Consider the following 14,734-nt stretch of genomic DNA (forward strand, 5'->3'; position numbering starts at 1 on the left):
TGTTATAGAACGTGAAATTGAAGGAACAATTGGAGAATAAAGTGTATAGTTTACTAAATCATAGGAATCCAGTTTATCATCAATGAGGTAGTAGTCAATTCAAACTGATAGCTCAAACAAGTCTTTTGATTTTCTCCATCCAACATGGAAGTGTGCAAGAAATGAATACTTGTAGATTGATAAAACATGAAGATGTCAGGTCCTTTCTCTACATCCTACTTCAACTTTTCATCGTTGAAACATCAAAATACATACTTTTTTCTTTCTTAGACCTTGATACTCTCTATTCTTGTCTCGTAACAACTGATAAACAATGTAGACTACATGTATTGTTCATATTTACACGGTTGTCATGAGCCACAATAAATTTACAAATGTTGTAATTAATTTACAAATGATGTTAGTGGAGATACTTATGGTGTCGCTATGCATCTTCACAAATGAGATTCAATTAATTAGCATTGCGCTGGAGATATTTCATGTGCCCAAATGTCTCTTTAGACGATTTGCACTTGGCAACAAGTCACATAGTGAATGCTTGCTCCTCTACTTGGGGTGGTCAGATGTTCCCAGAAGCATGGAAACACACAAGGAATATATCTTTATCATGGAGAATGTAAATACTCAAAAAAAAATGATCATGCTAGCTAGCACAAGCAACTTTTGCAGCTCTAGAGCTCAAATCATCCCTTCGACCGCGGTTATTGTATGGTGTGCGAACTCCCAATCGAGGCACTGACTGGTAGTGTCCGAGCAGGGACCTAAGCAATCTCAATGTGGTAACAGCATCTTCATTTTTATCTTCTAATTTATTAGATGTTCTATGAGAAGATTGTAAAGGAGTTTCTAAAGAAACCCTCCCACCCTTTAAAACAAGCTTCTCATCATTAACAGTATCAAGATTGCTCATGTTTGATAATTCAGTGGAATCTTCTGCAATACCTCTCTCTATGCTTGTAGTACACCCTGACAATGAAGGGATACTTTCTGGACTCTTTTTTTTGCAATCTTTAGTCATCATCTCCGCTTTCTTTACAGCTTGACGAGGCATAACCTCAAACACAAACCTTCCGCCATTCCAAACTGTTGCTGAGATCTTGAATATCTCAAATCCAAGGTGGAGTCTATAGAACTTAAACAAGGGTACAGTGAAAGCCAAAGTTGCAATAGTGAACACTGCCTGGATGATACAATACATATACACTCGGTTCTCAGCACCAAGAAGACCACTTAGATACCACCATATATTATTGGCCCTTTCTGCCTTGCGCTTCAATTCCCTGTGCATACACATATAAAATAGCTTCTCAGTTTACCAGGAAAACCAATCCCAGAAAATTACATCTAATTCTCATATTTTCATTAAGGGCATTGAGGTAAATCCAAGTACACAAGGTATAGAAACCTGTAGGAGGTCATTATCTCGGGGTCCTGTAGAATGCGTTGTCTCTTTATAACTTCCACAACAGCAAAATATAGAGCTTGCCAGATGCAATAAACCATCATTGGAATACAAAAGAGCCACAACCACAAGGTAGGGATGCTGTTTACCACAGGCCATACAGGTAAAGCTCCTATCTCTTCTGTTGAATTGAATGTGTTTGTGTCCCACCATCGGAGAATGAAGAATACAATTCCTGGCACATCAGAAAATTAAGTTAACCATCCAGTAATGTCAGGTTAAGGTAAGCTAAAATTTGCCAATGGTTAAGGGGAACGTAGAGTCTACCAGGTAGAAGATGAATGAGGACACTGATAGTTTTATCAATGGAGTTGAATACTAGACTACACCGCCAAACGATCAATGCCCATGCAAGCGGTCCCTACCAAAAGATTTCAGAAAACTTAAGAGGAGCCAATCGAGAACACATCACCATAGATATCATGTGATGCAATGGGATCTAATGTGATGTGAAAATGTGTAATTTGGATGCATATATACCTCAGAGAAGGAGAAACATAGCATAAACAACCTCTTGTCCCTTGGGAAGAAAAGAAGCATGGTTACAAAGATGGCATTCGCATAATAGCAAAAGTCCTGAGGAGGATCAGAGCATTAAGATTATGTTAAAAAATAGTGCAAGTTTCAAAAAGAAGGGAGAACATATTCATGAGGAAACCAAACAGATTACCAACAAGTAATAGTGCCATTTCTTGATACGGTAATAGATCCACCGGAGAGGTACAACAAAGATGAAGAATAGGCAATAGAGCCGAGGAATGTCTTGAGGAACTGCAATAGGTTTATATGATTCTTTCAGTTAGTGGATAGACTCAGCAGATTGCAAGTGGTGAACTGGAAAATTATGTGGGTATTTACTTACTGGATCCAAGAAGGTAGCAAAAGAGGCCAAAAAACAGAACACCAAGGCAGTAAGTAACCTATGACATGAGAAGACATTGCCAATCTAATCAATCATCTGCTTCTCATTGTTAAATGCAACTTGCTTGAAGCCGGTGGGTATAATGGTGATGATTTTTCGCCATATTACATTGGAATCCAATCATGAAGCCGATTCCAGAGTTCTAGCATTCGTGACTGTGAAAACAAATATAAAAAAAATGAGGATGAGGACAGTGGGCCTACCTTGTTCAGAAGAACTTCGTATTTGTCCACATGTTTTACGATCTTCTCCACTTGCTCTGTGATAGCTGCGTGGGTTTTCATGGCGTGAATCTGGGGGGGGTTTCTCATGGAGAAAAAAGAAAAAAGAAGAAGATCTTTAAGACCAACAATAAAAAACAAAATGAAGAAGGAAGGAAGGAAGCTTTAGATCTGTAGACTCAAACAGATTGACGACTCGCAGTAAAGGAAGAGAAGGGCAGGAGATACAGAAGAAAGGAGATAGGATGTATGCTTACCAGAGGTTTGGGGGAAGGAAGAGCGGAATGGCGTGGAGTGAGGAGAGGGGAGGGATTGTCCTTCTTCTTCTTGTTCACTGCCATGGATGGGAGGGAAGAACAGGGGAAGATTGTTTTTGTGATCTGCAGGAGCAGAGGATCTGGGTGAGAGTGAGAGTGAGTGAGTGAGTGTGCAGAGACAGAGAGAGAGAGAGAGAGAGAGAGTGATAGATAGATAGATAGATAGTATGGAATATTCTTCGGACACACAGTATATGATGCTCTCTCTCTCTCTCTCTCTCTCTCTCTCTCTCTCTCTCTTCCTCTCAGATTGATTTTTATGTGCTTTTTATGCGTTTTGCTTCTTCTTTGTCCCCATCGGCTTTTCTTTTCTTTTTTTACATCTTCTCGCCTCCATCCATCCATCCATCCCATTCATTGCTCTTCGATTCGCCCGCCCGCCCATTCCATTCATTACTTCGATTTGTCCATATAATTCATTCGCCCGCCCGCCCATTCCATTCATTACTTCGATTTGTCCATATAATTCATTCGCCCGCCCGTCCATCCCATTCAATACTTCAATTTGTCCATATAATTCATTCCCCCGCCCGTCCATCCCATTCATTACTTCGATTTGTCCATATAATCCATTCACCCGCCCGCCCATCCATCCGATTCAGCGCTTCGATTTGCCTGTTCGTCCGTCTGATCCATTGCTTCGATTTGCCCATACATTTGATTCATTGCGGGCAAGCAAATGGGCATGCGAATGGATGGACCTTTCCCTCCTTCTTTTCCATCGTTACAACTTACTACCATGACCATCGCGCCTATCGTCGCCCTCACTTGTTGTCTCTCATACGTCCTCGCCCTTAATCGTCCCTCCCCTAGCTTTAGATCGGATCTCGATATCGTGGATCCACATTGCACGCATGATGAGTCTACCTTTACGATCTCATGTGGAGCCGTGTGAATTATAATTAATATATGGTATGTCACATGTGTGTGCCTCATGTGTGGTGGTAGTTTGAGATCATGTCATGGGTGGGCTTATGACTTGGATTGGATCATGCTCATGTGGATTTAAGTTGTTCATGATGACTTCATCACGGTATCAAGTGGCGACATATGAAAGAATATAATTGTTGGGTGTGTATGCTTAATAACACATCCAAATGTTGATAATCTAAAACCTATTCGAATGGTTCTATTGATGTGTTGCCATATCTATAAAAGTTCTCATCACTATCAACATGTCAACAAAAGAGTTTGTGACAGTGTCTCGTTTTCAATGTTAATTTTTTTTCCAACCCTTCAATTGAACTTTAAATCCCCGTTGGTTTGTTGGCATGGTTTCCTCTCAAATTAAAACAATGGAAACTAATCCTAAGTAAATCATTTCCCTAGTTGCGTTTTAATCTAAGATGAAATAAAAAGGTTACCATTATTGGAATTCCACAAATTCAAGTACGTGCAAAAAACATGGCATCGCATTTGACATAAGCAAAGGTAGGCTTGCAATTTGCAACAATGAGGTTTTGGACCAAAAGTCCGAGCAACAATTTTGATGTTTGTGGCTATAAAAAATCTTGAACACGAGGTTCTCATAGAATGATTGCCCACAATTGAATACGATAGTATATAACAAAGCTAAAAAGGTATCATATTATAGTCTACGCATGTGATACTCCACAAGACTTATCTATAATGTACATTATCATGACATATCTTAGATTCCATTATAGAAATTCAATTCAATAAAACTCATCATTGCTTATCATTACTTGTAGGAGACTAGGTAATTGATTACATAGGATTTCCAATATACATTTTGGGATTAGATTTTTCCATAGTTATAGATTTATTACTTCCATTTAAACAAAGTTTGTCAATCAATTATAACATCAATCTAGTCCCTTTTATTTTAAGAGCATCAAGACCAAGCCCAGGGTGACCACACAACCTGAAACCTATTGTAGGCATTATTAGAAGGCCGATCGACCAGGTTTTTAGGCCATGAATACCTTGACAATAAGTTGAGTTAATTATTATAGGGTTCATCTTGAAGGAGATTTTTATGAGAACTTCAAAACTCTGATTACAAATCGTGCCATTCTTGTAAACTTGGACCGTTTGCTTTAATTCTTAATGCCCTTACAAACAGTTGCTCAAAACTTAGTATGGTAAGGGATGGCTTTGTTATATCCCTAGTATCACTATGAGTGCATCTAGAAGATAAAAGCAGAGATTACCCTGGGTGGTTTCTTCTCATAAATATATGCTTTGATCTTGGTCCCATACCTGTAAGATATGCTCCACGGTCCAACCAAATAACTATTTTAATCCTCCATGCACTCTTGCATCACTTCACTTCACTTCACATGCAAATTAAAGAGCGTGATCTGAGATCACACAGACAATAATTCAGCATCCCATTTTGCATTTGAGTTTTAGAAAGCTTATCAGCTTGGGCAGATGCCTCGTGTATACATTTATCAAATATTCAATATCTGTATGACAAATGTATGTATTAGTACACATTTGCATACACTAGCGTCTATTAGAGAAAATTGGCATCTCACACATGGCTATCCTTGTTCATCCCAAGGTTGGAAAACACCGCCACGATCTTGGTCTGATTGGATTAAATGCAACTTCCAATTAAGATATGCACATGAATTCTATTACATCACTATTTAATTAAATCAAATATTGTAACTGTCAAGCATTCACTAGTCTACTTAATAGCTCAATAAGATGTTTTATTTCCCTCTGATTCTTGCCTTCTCCCATAAAGCTACTTGCATCCTGCAATTTATCCTGAATCATCAGACATTATCAAAGATTTAGGCATTAAACTATTTCCGAGCCAGAATAAACAACGTGCATAAATTTGGGTATATATTTTCACCAAACTAATTGATAGTCTAGCTCTGTAGCTCTGTAGCTCTGTAGCTCTGTAGCTCTGTACACATATTTCTCTCTGATTAGAAGTAAACATAAATCGAAAGAGAACAAAAACAATATGTGCTACAAATTGTCATACCCTGCCTGTTGATGAACTATGAATCAACGGATGAGATTGATATTGGAAGGGAGGGTTCGGTTTAACATTTACAGTTTTCTAAACCCACATCACATAAATAGTAGAACCCATATCTGATTTTCTTCCCATCCCCTAATTGGTTCAATCTCTTTAAACTCTCAGATTTATTTATATAATTAGCAGAACCACACCTAGATCACAGAATAGCTGAATTCATATTCAATCTCTTTAAACTATCCGCTTTCTTCATATAATTAGCAGAACCCAAACCTAGATCACAGAATACCTGAATCCATATTTTATTTTTAACCTTTAATTCCATTTAATTTCTTGGATATATTGATATAATCACACAACCCATATGTGATTTTGTCAAATGAAGCTAATTCCATGAACATCCCAGCTCAAGGCTTCTCTATTGATCTCCCTTGCAAGAGTGTGAGATCAAAATATCTGTTAACAACCTCAAATTATCCATATTCCAGGATTTTCTAGCCATACTGTGTGAAGGGCACACAAGGGGCAGGTAAATTTGCAACACAAACCCAATATTTTTAATGAATCAGGCAACGATTTGGGAAGGGTCAATGCTGATTCATAGTCTCCACAGTAAGCAGATATTCCCAAGCAGGACCCTGATAAAAGCAATAATGAAAAACCTCCACTTATACATGTAGAGCTTAATAAAGATATAGATTAAAAGGAGCCCTATAGCTTGGGACCTAAATGCTCTCATTGAAACACTCAAATGAAGCTATGGAATCTCAAATCAAGTCATCATGCTTTACAAGGTACGCCTCATATCAATATTATGCTTATGTCAATATATATATATATATATATATATTCTGCTGTACCAAAACTTTTCAAATATAGGTCTCTTAAAATAATAGACTGCCTCTTAATGTGGAAGCATAATAACAGATATAGAAAGATAGTCCCGCATGTGATCATAAAAGAAATAGCATGTAGTAAGTTGCAGCTAAAGTAAACTAGAAGCCACTGAAAAGAATTTGTCCAGACCATAGTTGCTTATCATTTGGCCAAAACAAAGTTTCAAAATTTCAAGCACATAGAGACAGAGGATCATAGGTTACTTATGCTGAGATTATGGTTGAGGTTGAGAGAGTTTAGAGAAGCGTTGTAGGCATTGGGCTACACTCAATAGTCAGTGAGTTGGCTGAAAAAGTGGCGTGATAAGAAATAGTAAATGATTGAGATAGTTTATTTGCGAGTTCACATGAGAAGTGATCTACAAGAAATTGGAATCGATAACATGTCCCAGGATGTGTACACATAGAGATTTGAGTTTAGAAGACCAAAGACCAGCCTAAAACGAAGTTCTTGGTCTAAAAGAAACTATCCCAATGTAAGGTGAAATCCATACCCCAAATTGCTATCGACGTAGATGATTTTGTTATCCACATAAATCATCCTTCTACAATCAATGGTCATAATTTAAGACTCGTTTGACCTCTAAGTCAGGATTCAACATCAAATGATCTACTCATGAAATTGTCATTTCCTAAAATAACGCCAGCAGTTTCAGCTAACCTTGTTCATTCAACTGCAACAGTTACTTTAGGATTAGCTTTTTGCTCATTTCAACCAATGAGATCATGTTGATTATGCCAAGAATGGATCAGCCCTGTTTATTGATGTGGGAATTCGGGAAATTTTCTATCTGGGGATTTGTTAATTTCCATTCATGACCACAGCCTGCTTTAAATCTGGGACCAATCATTAATCTTTTCTAGCAATATGAGATCTATTAAATTCAAGATTGTTGCAGTTCTTCTCTCCATTTTATAATGATGATTCAACTAGTGAAAAAGAGAGCTACAGTAAAATACTTGAGATCAAATAATTTTACCTCCAGGCTCTTTAATGTTGTTGTTAGTTTAGCCACCTCTTCTGAAAAATGCACACTGTCTTCTGTTCTCAAACTTGACTTCCTGGGTGTAAAACATATACAGAAGTACCAAGTTAACAGTGGAGATCTTCTCTTTCAACTGAAATCATAGAAGAGTCAGTCATAGCATTGTCACCTTATATTATAGGCAGTATGATTTAGGAGCTGAAGAAATTCTGTTACATCATTCAATGCTCCATTATTTTGCAATGCTTCTATCACAGCTTCAGAGTCGTTTAGAAATGCTTCAGTCTGTAGAAAATTTCATATAAGAAAGAATTCCACAGATATTTTTCCTACATAACCCTTTTGCATTTCAAACAACGTACCCTCTGAAAGAGAGGCTTACAGTTATCAAGAGTTTCCGCAACTTGCTTTGCAGTTTTGAACAAGTCTGTTACATCCATGTCTTCTGACTTTTTTGCCATTTTGCCACAAAGTCCTATAAGCTCATCCATGCTCACTCCTTGCTTTCCTCTTATACTTCCCTTGTCACAAACAATGAGTCCTTCGGCAGGACAGTTGGGATGTAATGGTCCAAATGATGGATATGGGACTGGAATTACAGGCATGATGTCAATCATGGTTTCTCCAGCGAGCCCTGATTGATTAACCTCAACTACTGCATTCCGAGGGATATAAACACTTGAATCTAAAACCTATAAAATTAGCAGGACAAGTAGATGGTTTTTGCATAGTGAATTTGAGGAAATTAAATAAATACAATCCACGAGCAAAAAAAAGCGTTTTGAGTTTACAAACTCCGAAAAAGAAAGCAAAGAGAAACCGTCGAATATTGCATAGGAAGACAAATGCACTGGACAGATGATGGAAAATCAAGGACTTTCACTTTCCAGTCTCCACAATGATTCAGGAGGAACCGGAACATGAAATTCCTTTGGCCAATAGAATGTGATTTCAGTTGTGAATCCACAGGGCAAACACTAAATGGAGGAAATGTATCAAAAACATCAAATGAAATGCATTTTGTAGCAGCACATATAAATGGGAGCAGAGAATCAAAATCGCATGAGAAATGGGAGCAGATATAATATCTTCCGAATTTAAAAGAAAGTTCATCAAAGGAACTTGACACTTGGAGGCTAAAATCCTTGCGTGAGCACAAGGCAAAGTCAAAGTGGACATGAAGGGAAAATCGAATTTTTGGAATTTCTACGTGCTAAACCTACAAAAAAGGAACAGAAATACTTCTTTTGAAGACGTTGTAGTAAAAACAAAAAACAAAAAAAAAAAATGCAGGGAGAAACACCTGTATGTGAGTGTCAATGCGTTCAAGGCAAGGCCTGACATGGACAACGCTTCCAACGTCAACACCACGAAGTTTGACGGGAGTCCCTGTGGTGATACCTGATGCGAGCGGGAACTCGACGATGAACTCGTACCGTGGGGGTCGCGAGGTGAGCTCAGAAGCTTTCTTCCACACGAATCTGAACCCCACGGCTAAGGAGGCCACTGCGAGAGCAATGCCGATGCTTCCTCCCACCACCTCTTCCTTGCGGATGCCATAACTGGACAAAGATTTCAGGAGCTGCGTGGTGGGAGGAATTTGCAGGGAAGCCCATGGCCGCCTTTCCTCGCCCTTCTCCGACTTGGATTTCCTGCTCTCGGGTGTATCTTGGCACGCTTCTATGCGTCTATAACAAGGTCTAGGGTTAGGGTTAGGGTTAGGGTTAGGGTTAGGCGATCTGTTCTGGAGATGGAAGGTGTTGTTGTGCAGGCAGATCAGCATTATTCCTTCTTTTTCTTTGGAAGCTGCATTTGGGCTGCTCCTTCCATGAAGGAGTGAGTGAGTAAATGAATGAATGAATGAATGGGTGTGTCGCTCGGATCAATTGCCTGGACGGATCGGCTGACCGGCCATCGCGGATTTTTTGTTTGCCCGATCGTGATCGGCCGAGGCCCTGCCGTATCCATCCATTGGCAACCACATACTTTCTGTCAGCCACATTGACCAAAACTTTGAGGATTACGTGGGCCCTTATCGTGTCTCGATCTGAGAATCGGTAGATGAAAATGTTCGATCAAGGCTCTGTCATGTCCGTCCATCAGCAACCACATACTTTTCCGTCCGCCTGATTGATCAACGACTTGTGGATTACGTGGGTTCTTACCACATCTCAATATGAGAATCGTAGATGAAAAGTTCATCTGAGGCCTTGTCGTGTATCTCCATCAGCAACCACATACTTGTCCGTCTACCATATTGAGCGACACCCTGCAAATTACATGGGTTCGTACCACATCTCAATCTAAGAATCGTAGATGAAAAAGTTTGCACATCATATCCAATGAAGAAAATAAAATGCCATTGAGTGTTTTGACGACACTATGTAGTCGCGCATGAACATATGTTCTTCCGGTAGTTGGTAAGCATCGCACGACTGCCCCTTCGAACTCATCTAGTATGCTAGAACTTCGAAACGTGAAAATAAAGATTTTGGGTTTTTAGTTTATAGTGATTGCGAGCTTATTTGTGATTATGCTAGAAGTCTTGATTCTATGATTTGTCACTTGAAGAACAAGGGCCACTCTTCCTTGGATGGCAATTTGCATTGACTATAGTTTGAGACTCTCAAAGACATACTGTTTGTAGATTGTAGTGGAACTCACTGAATCATTTATATTCCACTATGTTGTTTGTGTTGTAAATGGATTTTAGTGATCTTGTAGCAAGGGTTTTATGAATTCAATACGAGAGTTTGATTGCATTCCATATGAATGGCTAGTTTTTAGTTTACTATCATATACACTATCAAGTGATGGTGTCATGTTTGAAGACCATGAAAGTACTAGGAAGGGTGGTAATGGGGATGCATTGAAATCCTTCATTTCATTGGTAATATGTTACATTCTTGAACGGGCCAATATAAAGTACTCATAGATGCCCTTAGCAATGTATTGAAACCCCCCCCTCTTTCATTTGTTAGAGAATGGTATGTACACGGATGTAATACATGTAATATTTTAGGAAATGAGTGGACATACAATGTATATAATTGTAGCTGGTTGCTACATTGTGCAACTTAGAGAATGAATAAGTGGCTAAAGTTGGAATGTTATGTGGCAATCATGCAACGAACATAATACATGCACATTGACTTATAGTTTGGTATGACTTTCAACTCGCTCTATCTATCTATTCGGCACATGTTACCGCTCCCATCTATTGCCTCTACCGATCTCTTTCATACATAGCTTGACGTTGTCTCCAATTCTATGTGTTCTATTCAATCAATAACAATCTATCAATCTTTGTTTTCCAACAACATTTACTTACATAATAAAGGAGTTTTTTGGATGAGTTATCAATGTCACTTGAGCATTGTATCCGCATACATGTTAGGTTGTACAATGATTATGAGGTTCCACTCTCATTAAAAGTAGCAAGAGTAACGTGTCACACTTTATTCTTCCTTTATAGTGGGCACATTGATATATTGGAAGAATTTTACCAATGAAAAATGTCACCATCGTACAACAACATCACATGTGACCCGGGGGCTCAAACCAATAACCACCTTAGTCCATTATAGTTTCATGTAATGTCTACACTTTAGCCATTAATATCACACTAGCTATTGTTGTATCACCTCCATTAGTGTCACGCTAGCAACAACCGTTATAACGTTTGCAAAATAATTATCGCAACATTTTATCTTTATGATTGAGCAATGAGCATGCATATAACTAGGAGGTATTATAAATAGGGAAGTTCTAATATTGTCAAATCATTTCGAATCAAAGCTCGGTTTTGGCTAAGGCATTTGATAATGATCTTATAAATCTCATTGTTCTTGTGCATACCATTCTAAAAGGAGTGCTCACCATTGTTAGAATATTTCGATGGTTTTGATAAGGGATTTCAAATTTGAAGATGTTGTTATTGTGTGGAATGATCAATAAGATGTGAAAGATTATGACAAAGAAAATTGTTTTGTTGCATTGATTTATGGGACAATATTTTGCCTCTTGCATGTGATTCCTTGGGATGAAGAAGCATTAACTGATTATTTATGATATAGGATTCATGGTGAAGTGAAAATTTTGCTTCTAATCTTTCACGAATTCCCAAATGTTGAGATGTCAAGCTCAAACTTATATATTGAAAGCACTCATTAAGGGCTTATGCATTGACTTAACAAAAGTGCAATGGTTTTGTATTATCATCACACTCACTCTTATATATCAATAAATTGACCCTAATTTGAATGTGTACTTACACATATGTTTTGGCTTTGAATGAGACATTGTCGGTGTAGACCCTTTGAGTGAGCAACAAATGAGTACATATTGGATAAAGCCCCACCCATACAATACAACCATTGTCTACAATGCTTCTCATGTATTGGCTTTGAATCTGACATTGTTGGAGATGCAGAAAGGTTCATAGTAAGAAGGCTAAGAAGTGAAAACTCCAACAATGAAAGTGCGACATGCACACTTCATGCAAAGAGGGGGAGGGGGGGGGTAATCAAATCACAAGGTTCACAACTATTTATAAAGAAAGTAGGACCTACTATACACGACACCCATTATACATTGTCTTTGTCTAGGCAAACATGTGGGAAGATTCTCATTGAGTGATTGAACACGGGGCGTGCTCATGGAAAGTCAGACGTACAAAGCATGTGTTAAGGTGGCCCGTTAACTGAGCGATAGACATGACATGCATACATACATACATACATACATACATACATACATACATACATACATACATACATACATACATACATACATACATACATACATACATACATACATACGCAATGATCTCTAGCAATGCGAAAGAGAGCTCAGGCATATGGTGAGCAAAAACCACCGAAATGATACATACATACATAAATACGCAATGATCTCTAGCAATGCGAAAGAGAGCTCAGGCATATGGTGAGCAAAAACCACCGAAATGATCATGCGGACGTCCACGAGATTTCGAGACAGATATGTTTAGGCAGAGAGGCAAGGGTGTTTTTTTGGGGGGCTAATAATCTCTATTTGTGGTGAGGGAAACGAGAATAATAAAGCTCACAAGTAGGGAAGTAGCGGCCACGTCATCGATCCGGAGATAAACGATTGTGGGCCGTCGGATGGCGAACTCGGAAACCAAAGGTGTAGATGTAGCGGGACTGGTAGGACCGTCTCCTCCTCCGGATGCATCTCTCTCTATATATACGCACAGAGAGACAGGCAGACAGAGAAGGAAACCCTAACCCTAGACAAACCCTAGACGCAGACGCAGACATATCACAGAAGAGGATTTGGAATCGCGCAGAACCGCAAGAGCGATTTTGATCCGATGGCAGCCGGCGCAGGACGAGGAAAGGCCGCAGGAAAGAAAGCCACGTCTCGTAGCTCCAAGGCTGGGTTGCAATTCCCTGTTGGGAGGATCGCTCGATTCCTCAAGTCTGGGAAGTATGCAGAGAGGGTAGGCGCCGGTGCCCCTGTCTATCTTGCCGCTGTTCTTGAATACCTTGCAGCAGAGGTAGGCTCAATTTCGCTTCCCATTTCTGTGTATGGTTTTTTGTTTTTGTGTTTTTTGTTGTAGGAGATCATAAATTTGCCAAGGCTATGTCCCGGTTTCTTGTGAATTCTGTGCATAATTCTCAGTTTATTTAGGATCGAATATTTTTTCTCCATAGCCTCATCTTTAATATGAGTAGAGATTCGAAGGTTTCTCTTTTTGACTCTGTATATTAGGGCTTTATACGTTTTCTACCACTCGCTAGATGCTGTATTGAATTTTTGGTGTTGTCTAATTGGTAACGAATTGATTTGCAGGTGTTAGAGCTTGCTGGCAATGCTGCTCGTGACAACAAGAAGAACCGGATTGTTCCTCGCCATATCCAGCTGGCTGTGAGGAATGATGAAGAACTGAGCAAGCTGCTAGGACAGGTCACTATTGCCAATGGTGGTGTGCTACCCAATATCCACAATGTACTCCTACCCACCAAGAAGTCGGCAGCTGGTGGCAAATCAGCCTCAGAAGATTTGTAGTTCACTCAATTGTTGTCTGGATTCCACTCTTTGTTTACCATCATCTGGGTGTTTCGTTAAAGCCATCCATAGGTCTAGGGCTTTCTAATAGCCTTTTTCTTGGTTGAATCATGTAAAGGCCTGACTTTGCCCCTGCACTGATGGATAGCAATGCACCCAATGTAAATGTCAATTAACAGACATCTGAAAGTGTGTTAAATACTTAGATTTTAATGCCAGAAACTCTTAATTCTTGCTGTATCAATTTGTTTGATTTTAATTGAGTTAGATTTTGTAGTTACTGCAGATTGGATGTATGTTACTAAAAATAGTAACATCATGTGCTATCCTCTCATGTATACGTGGTTCTGTTGAAGCTGTGGATTGTCTTGTCTTATCAATGTATTGTGCATGTACTGCTATAGTTGAAATGTGTGGATATCTGCAGATGTATAACGTGTTTCTTGAGGGAACACGAAGCAAGGCCTGATTATTGCTCCTGCTTTAAAACATTTCCCACATAAACTATGTGCGTGGATTAGACACATTTGAAATCAGTGCTGTACATGGATATGGTGAAGTCTACATGATTATTTAGAATTCCAAAGCACATGTCATACCCTGGTATACATGCGAATGCATGTGCTTGCACACAAAGAGAGCTATATATATCTCAGATTTTTGTTTCATGTTGAATACTTTTAATATTTGTATATCATACATGCATATTGAAGTCAGAAATTATCTCATGCATGTGCACCTAAATTATTGGTATTGGCATCGTGCTAATTATACAAATTGTTAACCATTCCCTAGGATAGATACCAGGAACTTTCTTCTATATCCAAAGGCTAAGCTTTTCATGTATCAAATGCATATTACCAGAACACTCAGAAAAACAGTGTTTGCTGAATGTAACCTTATATTAAAATGTT

The 14,734-nt window shown here is 38.9% G+C and overlaps 3 protein-coding genes across 5 annotated transcripts; 1 reads left to right on the forward strand and 2 right to left on the reverse strand.

The window, feature by feature from the left end:
* Positions 1 to 367: 367 nt before the first annotated feature.
* Positions 368 to 2,997, reverse strand: LOC147850415 (glycerophosphocholine acyltransferase 1-like). The gene is made up of 8 exons (XM_087336391.1): positions 2,863 to 2,997; positions 2,588 to 2,677; positions 2,325 to 2,382; positions 2,133 to 2,233; positions 1,943 to 2,038; positions 1,730 to 1,823; positions 1,406 to 1,637; positions 368 to 1,280 (listed from the first exon to the last, which is right to left on the reverse strand). The coding sequence occupies exons 1-8, from the start codon at positions 2,944 to 2,946 to the stop codon at positions 644 to 646; spliced, it is 1,392 nt and encodes a 463-aa protein (XP_087192517.1). The 5' UTR covers positions 2,947 to 2,997; the 3' UTR covers positions 368 to 643.
* Positions 2,998 to 5,292: 2,295 nt separating this feature from the next.
* LOC147850416 (protein TRIGALACTOSYLDIACYLGLYCEROL 2, chloroplastic-like) lies at positions 5,293 to 9,578 on the reverse strand. Of its 3 annotated transcripts, none has more exons than XM_087336395.1 (5): positions 9,073 to 9,577; positions 8,132 to 8,461; positions 7,939 to 8,054; positions 7,764 to 7,845; positions 5,293 to 5,664 (listed from the first exon to the last, which is right to left on the reverse strand). In XM_087336395.1, the coding sequence occupies exons 1-5, from the start codon at positions 9,550 to 9,552 to the stop codon at positions 5,566 to 5,568; spliced, it is 1,107 nt and encodes a 368-aa protein (XP_087192521.1). In that variant the 5' UTR covers positions 9,553 to 9,577; the 3' UTR covers positions 5,293 to 5,565. The 3 variants fall into 3 exon arrangements, with proteins under 3 accessions (XP_087192521.1, XP_087192522.1, XP_087192520.1); XM_087336396.1 differs by lacking the exon at positions 5,293 to 5,664 and adding an exon at positions 7,044 to 7,142; XM_087336394.1 differs by lacking the exon at positions 5,293 to 5,664 and adding an exon at positions 7,395 to 7,643 and having other exon boundaries at positions 9,073 to 9,578.
* A 3,491-nt stretch (positions 9,579 to 13,069) lies between these two features.
* Positions 13,070 to 14,105, forward strand: LOC147850417 (histone H2A-IV-like). Its single transcript, XM_087336401.1, has 2 exons — positions 13,070 to 13,308; positions 13,605 to 14,105. Exons 1-2 carry the CDS (start codon positions 13,123 to 13,125, stop codon positions 13,818 to 13,820), a joined length of 402 nt encoding a protein of 133 aa, XP_087192527.1. The 5' UTR covers positions 13,070 to 13,122; the 3' UTR covers positions 13,821 to 14,105.
* The last annotated feature ends 629 nt before the right edge of the window (positions 14,106 to 14,734 follow it).

Source organism: Azolla caroliniana, unplaced genomic scaffold (assembly GCF_043228905.1).
Source record: "Azolla caroliniana isolate FFs.n. ecotype wild unplaced genomic scaffold, voAzoCaro1.0.p SCAF_21, whole genome shotgun sequence".
Taxonomy (NCBI): domain Eukaryota; kingdom Viridiplantae; phylum Streptophyta; class Polypodiopsida; order Salviniales; family Salviniaceae; genus Azolla; species Azolla caroliniana.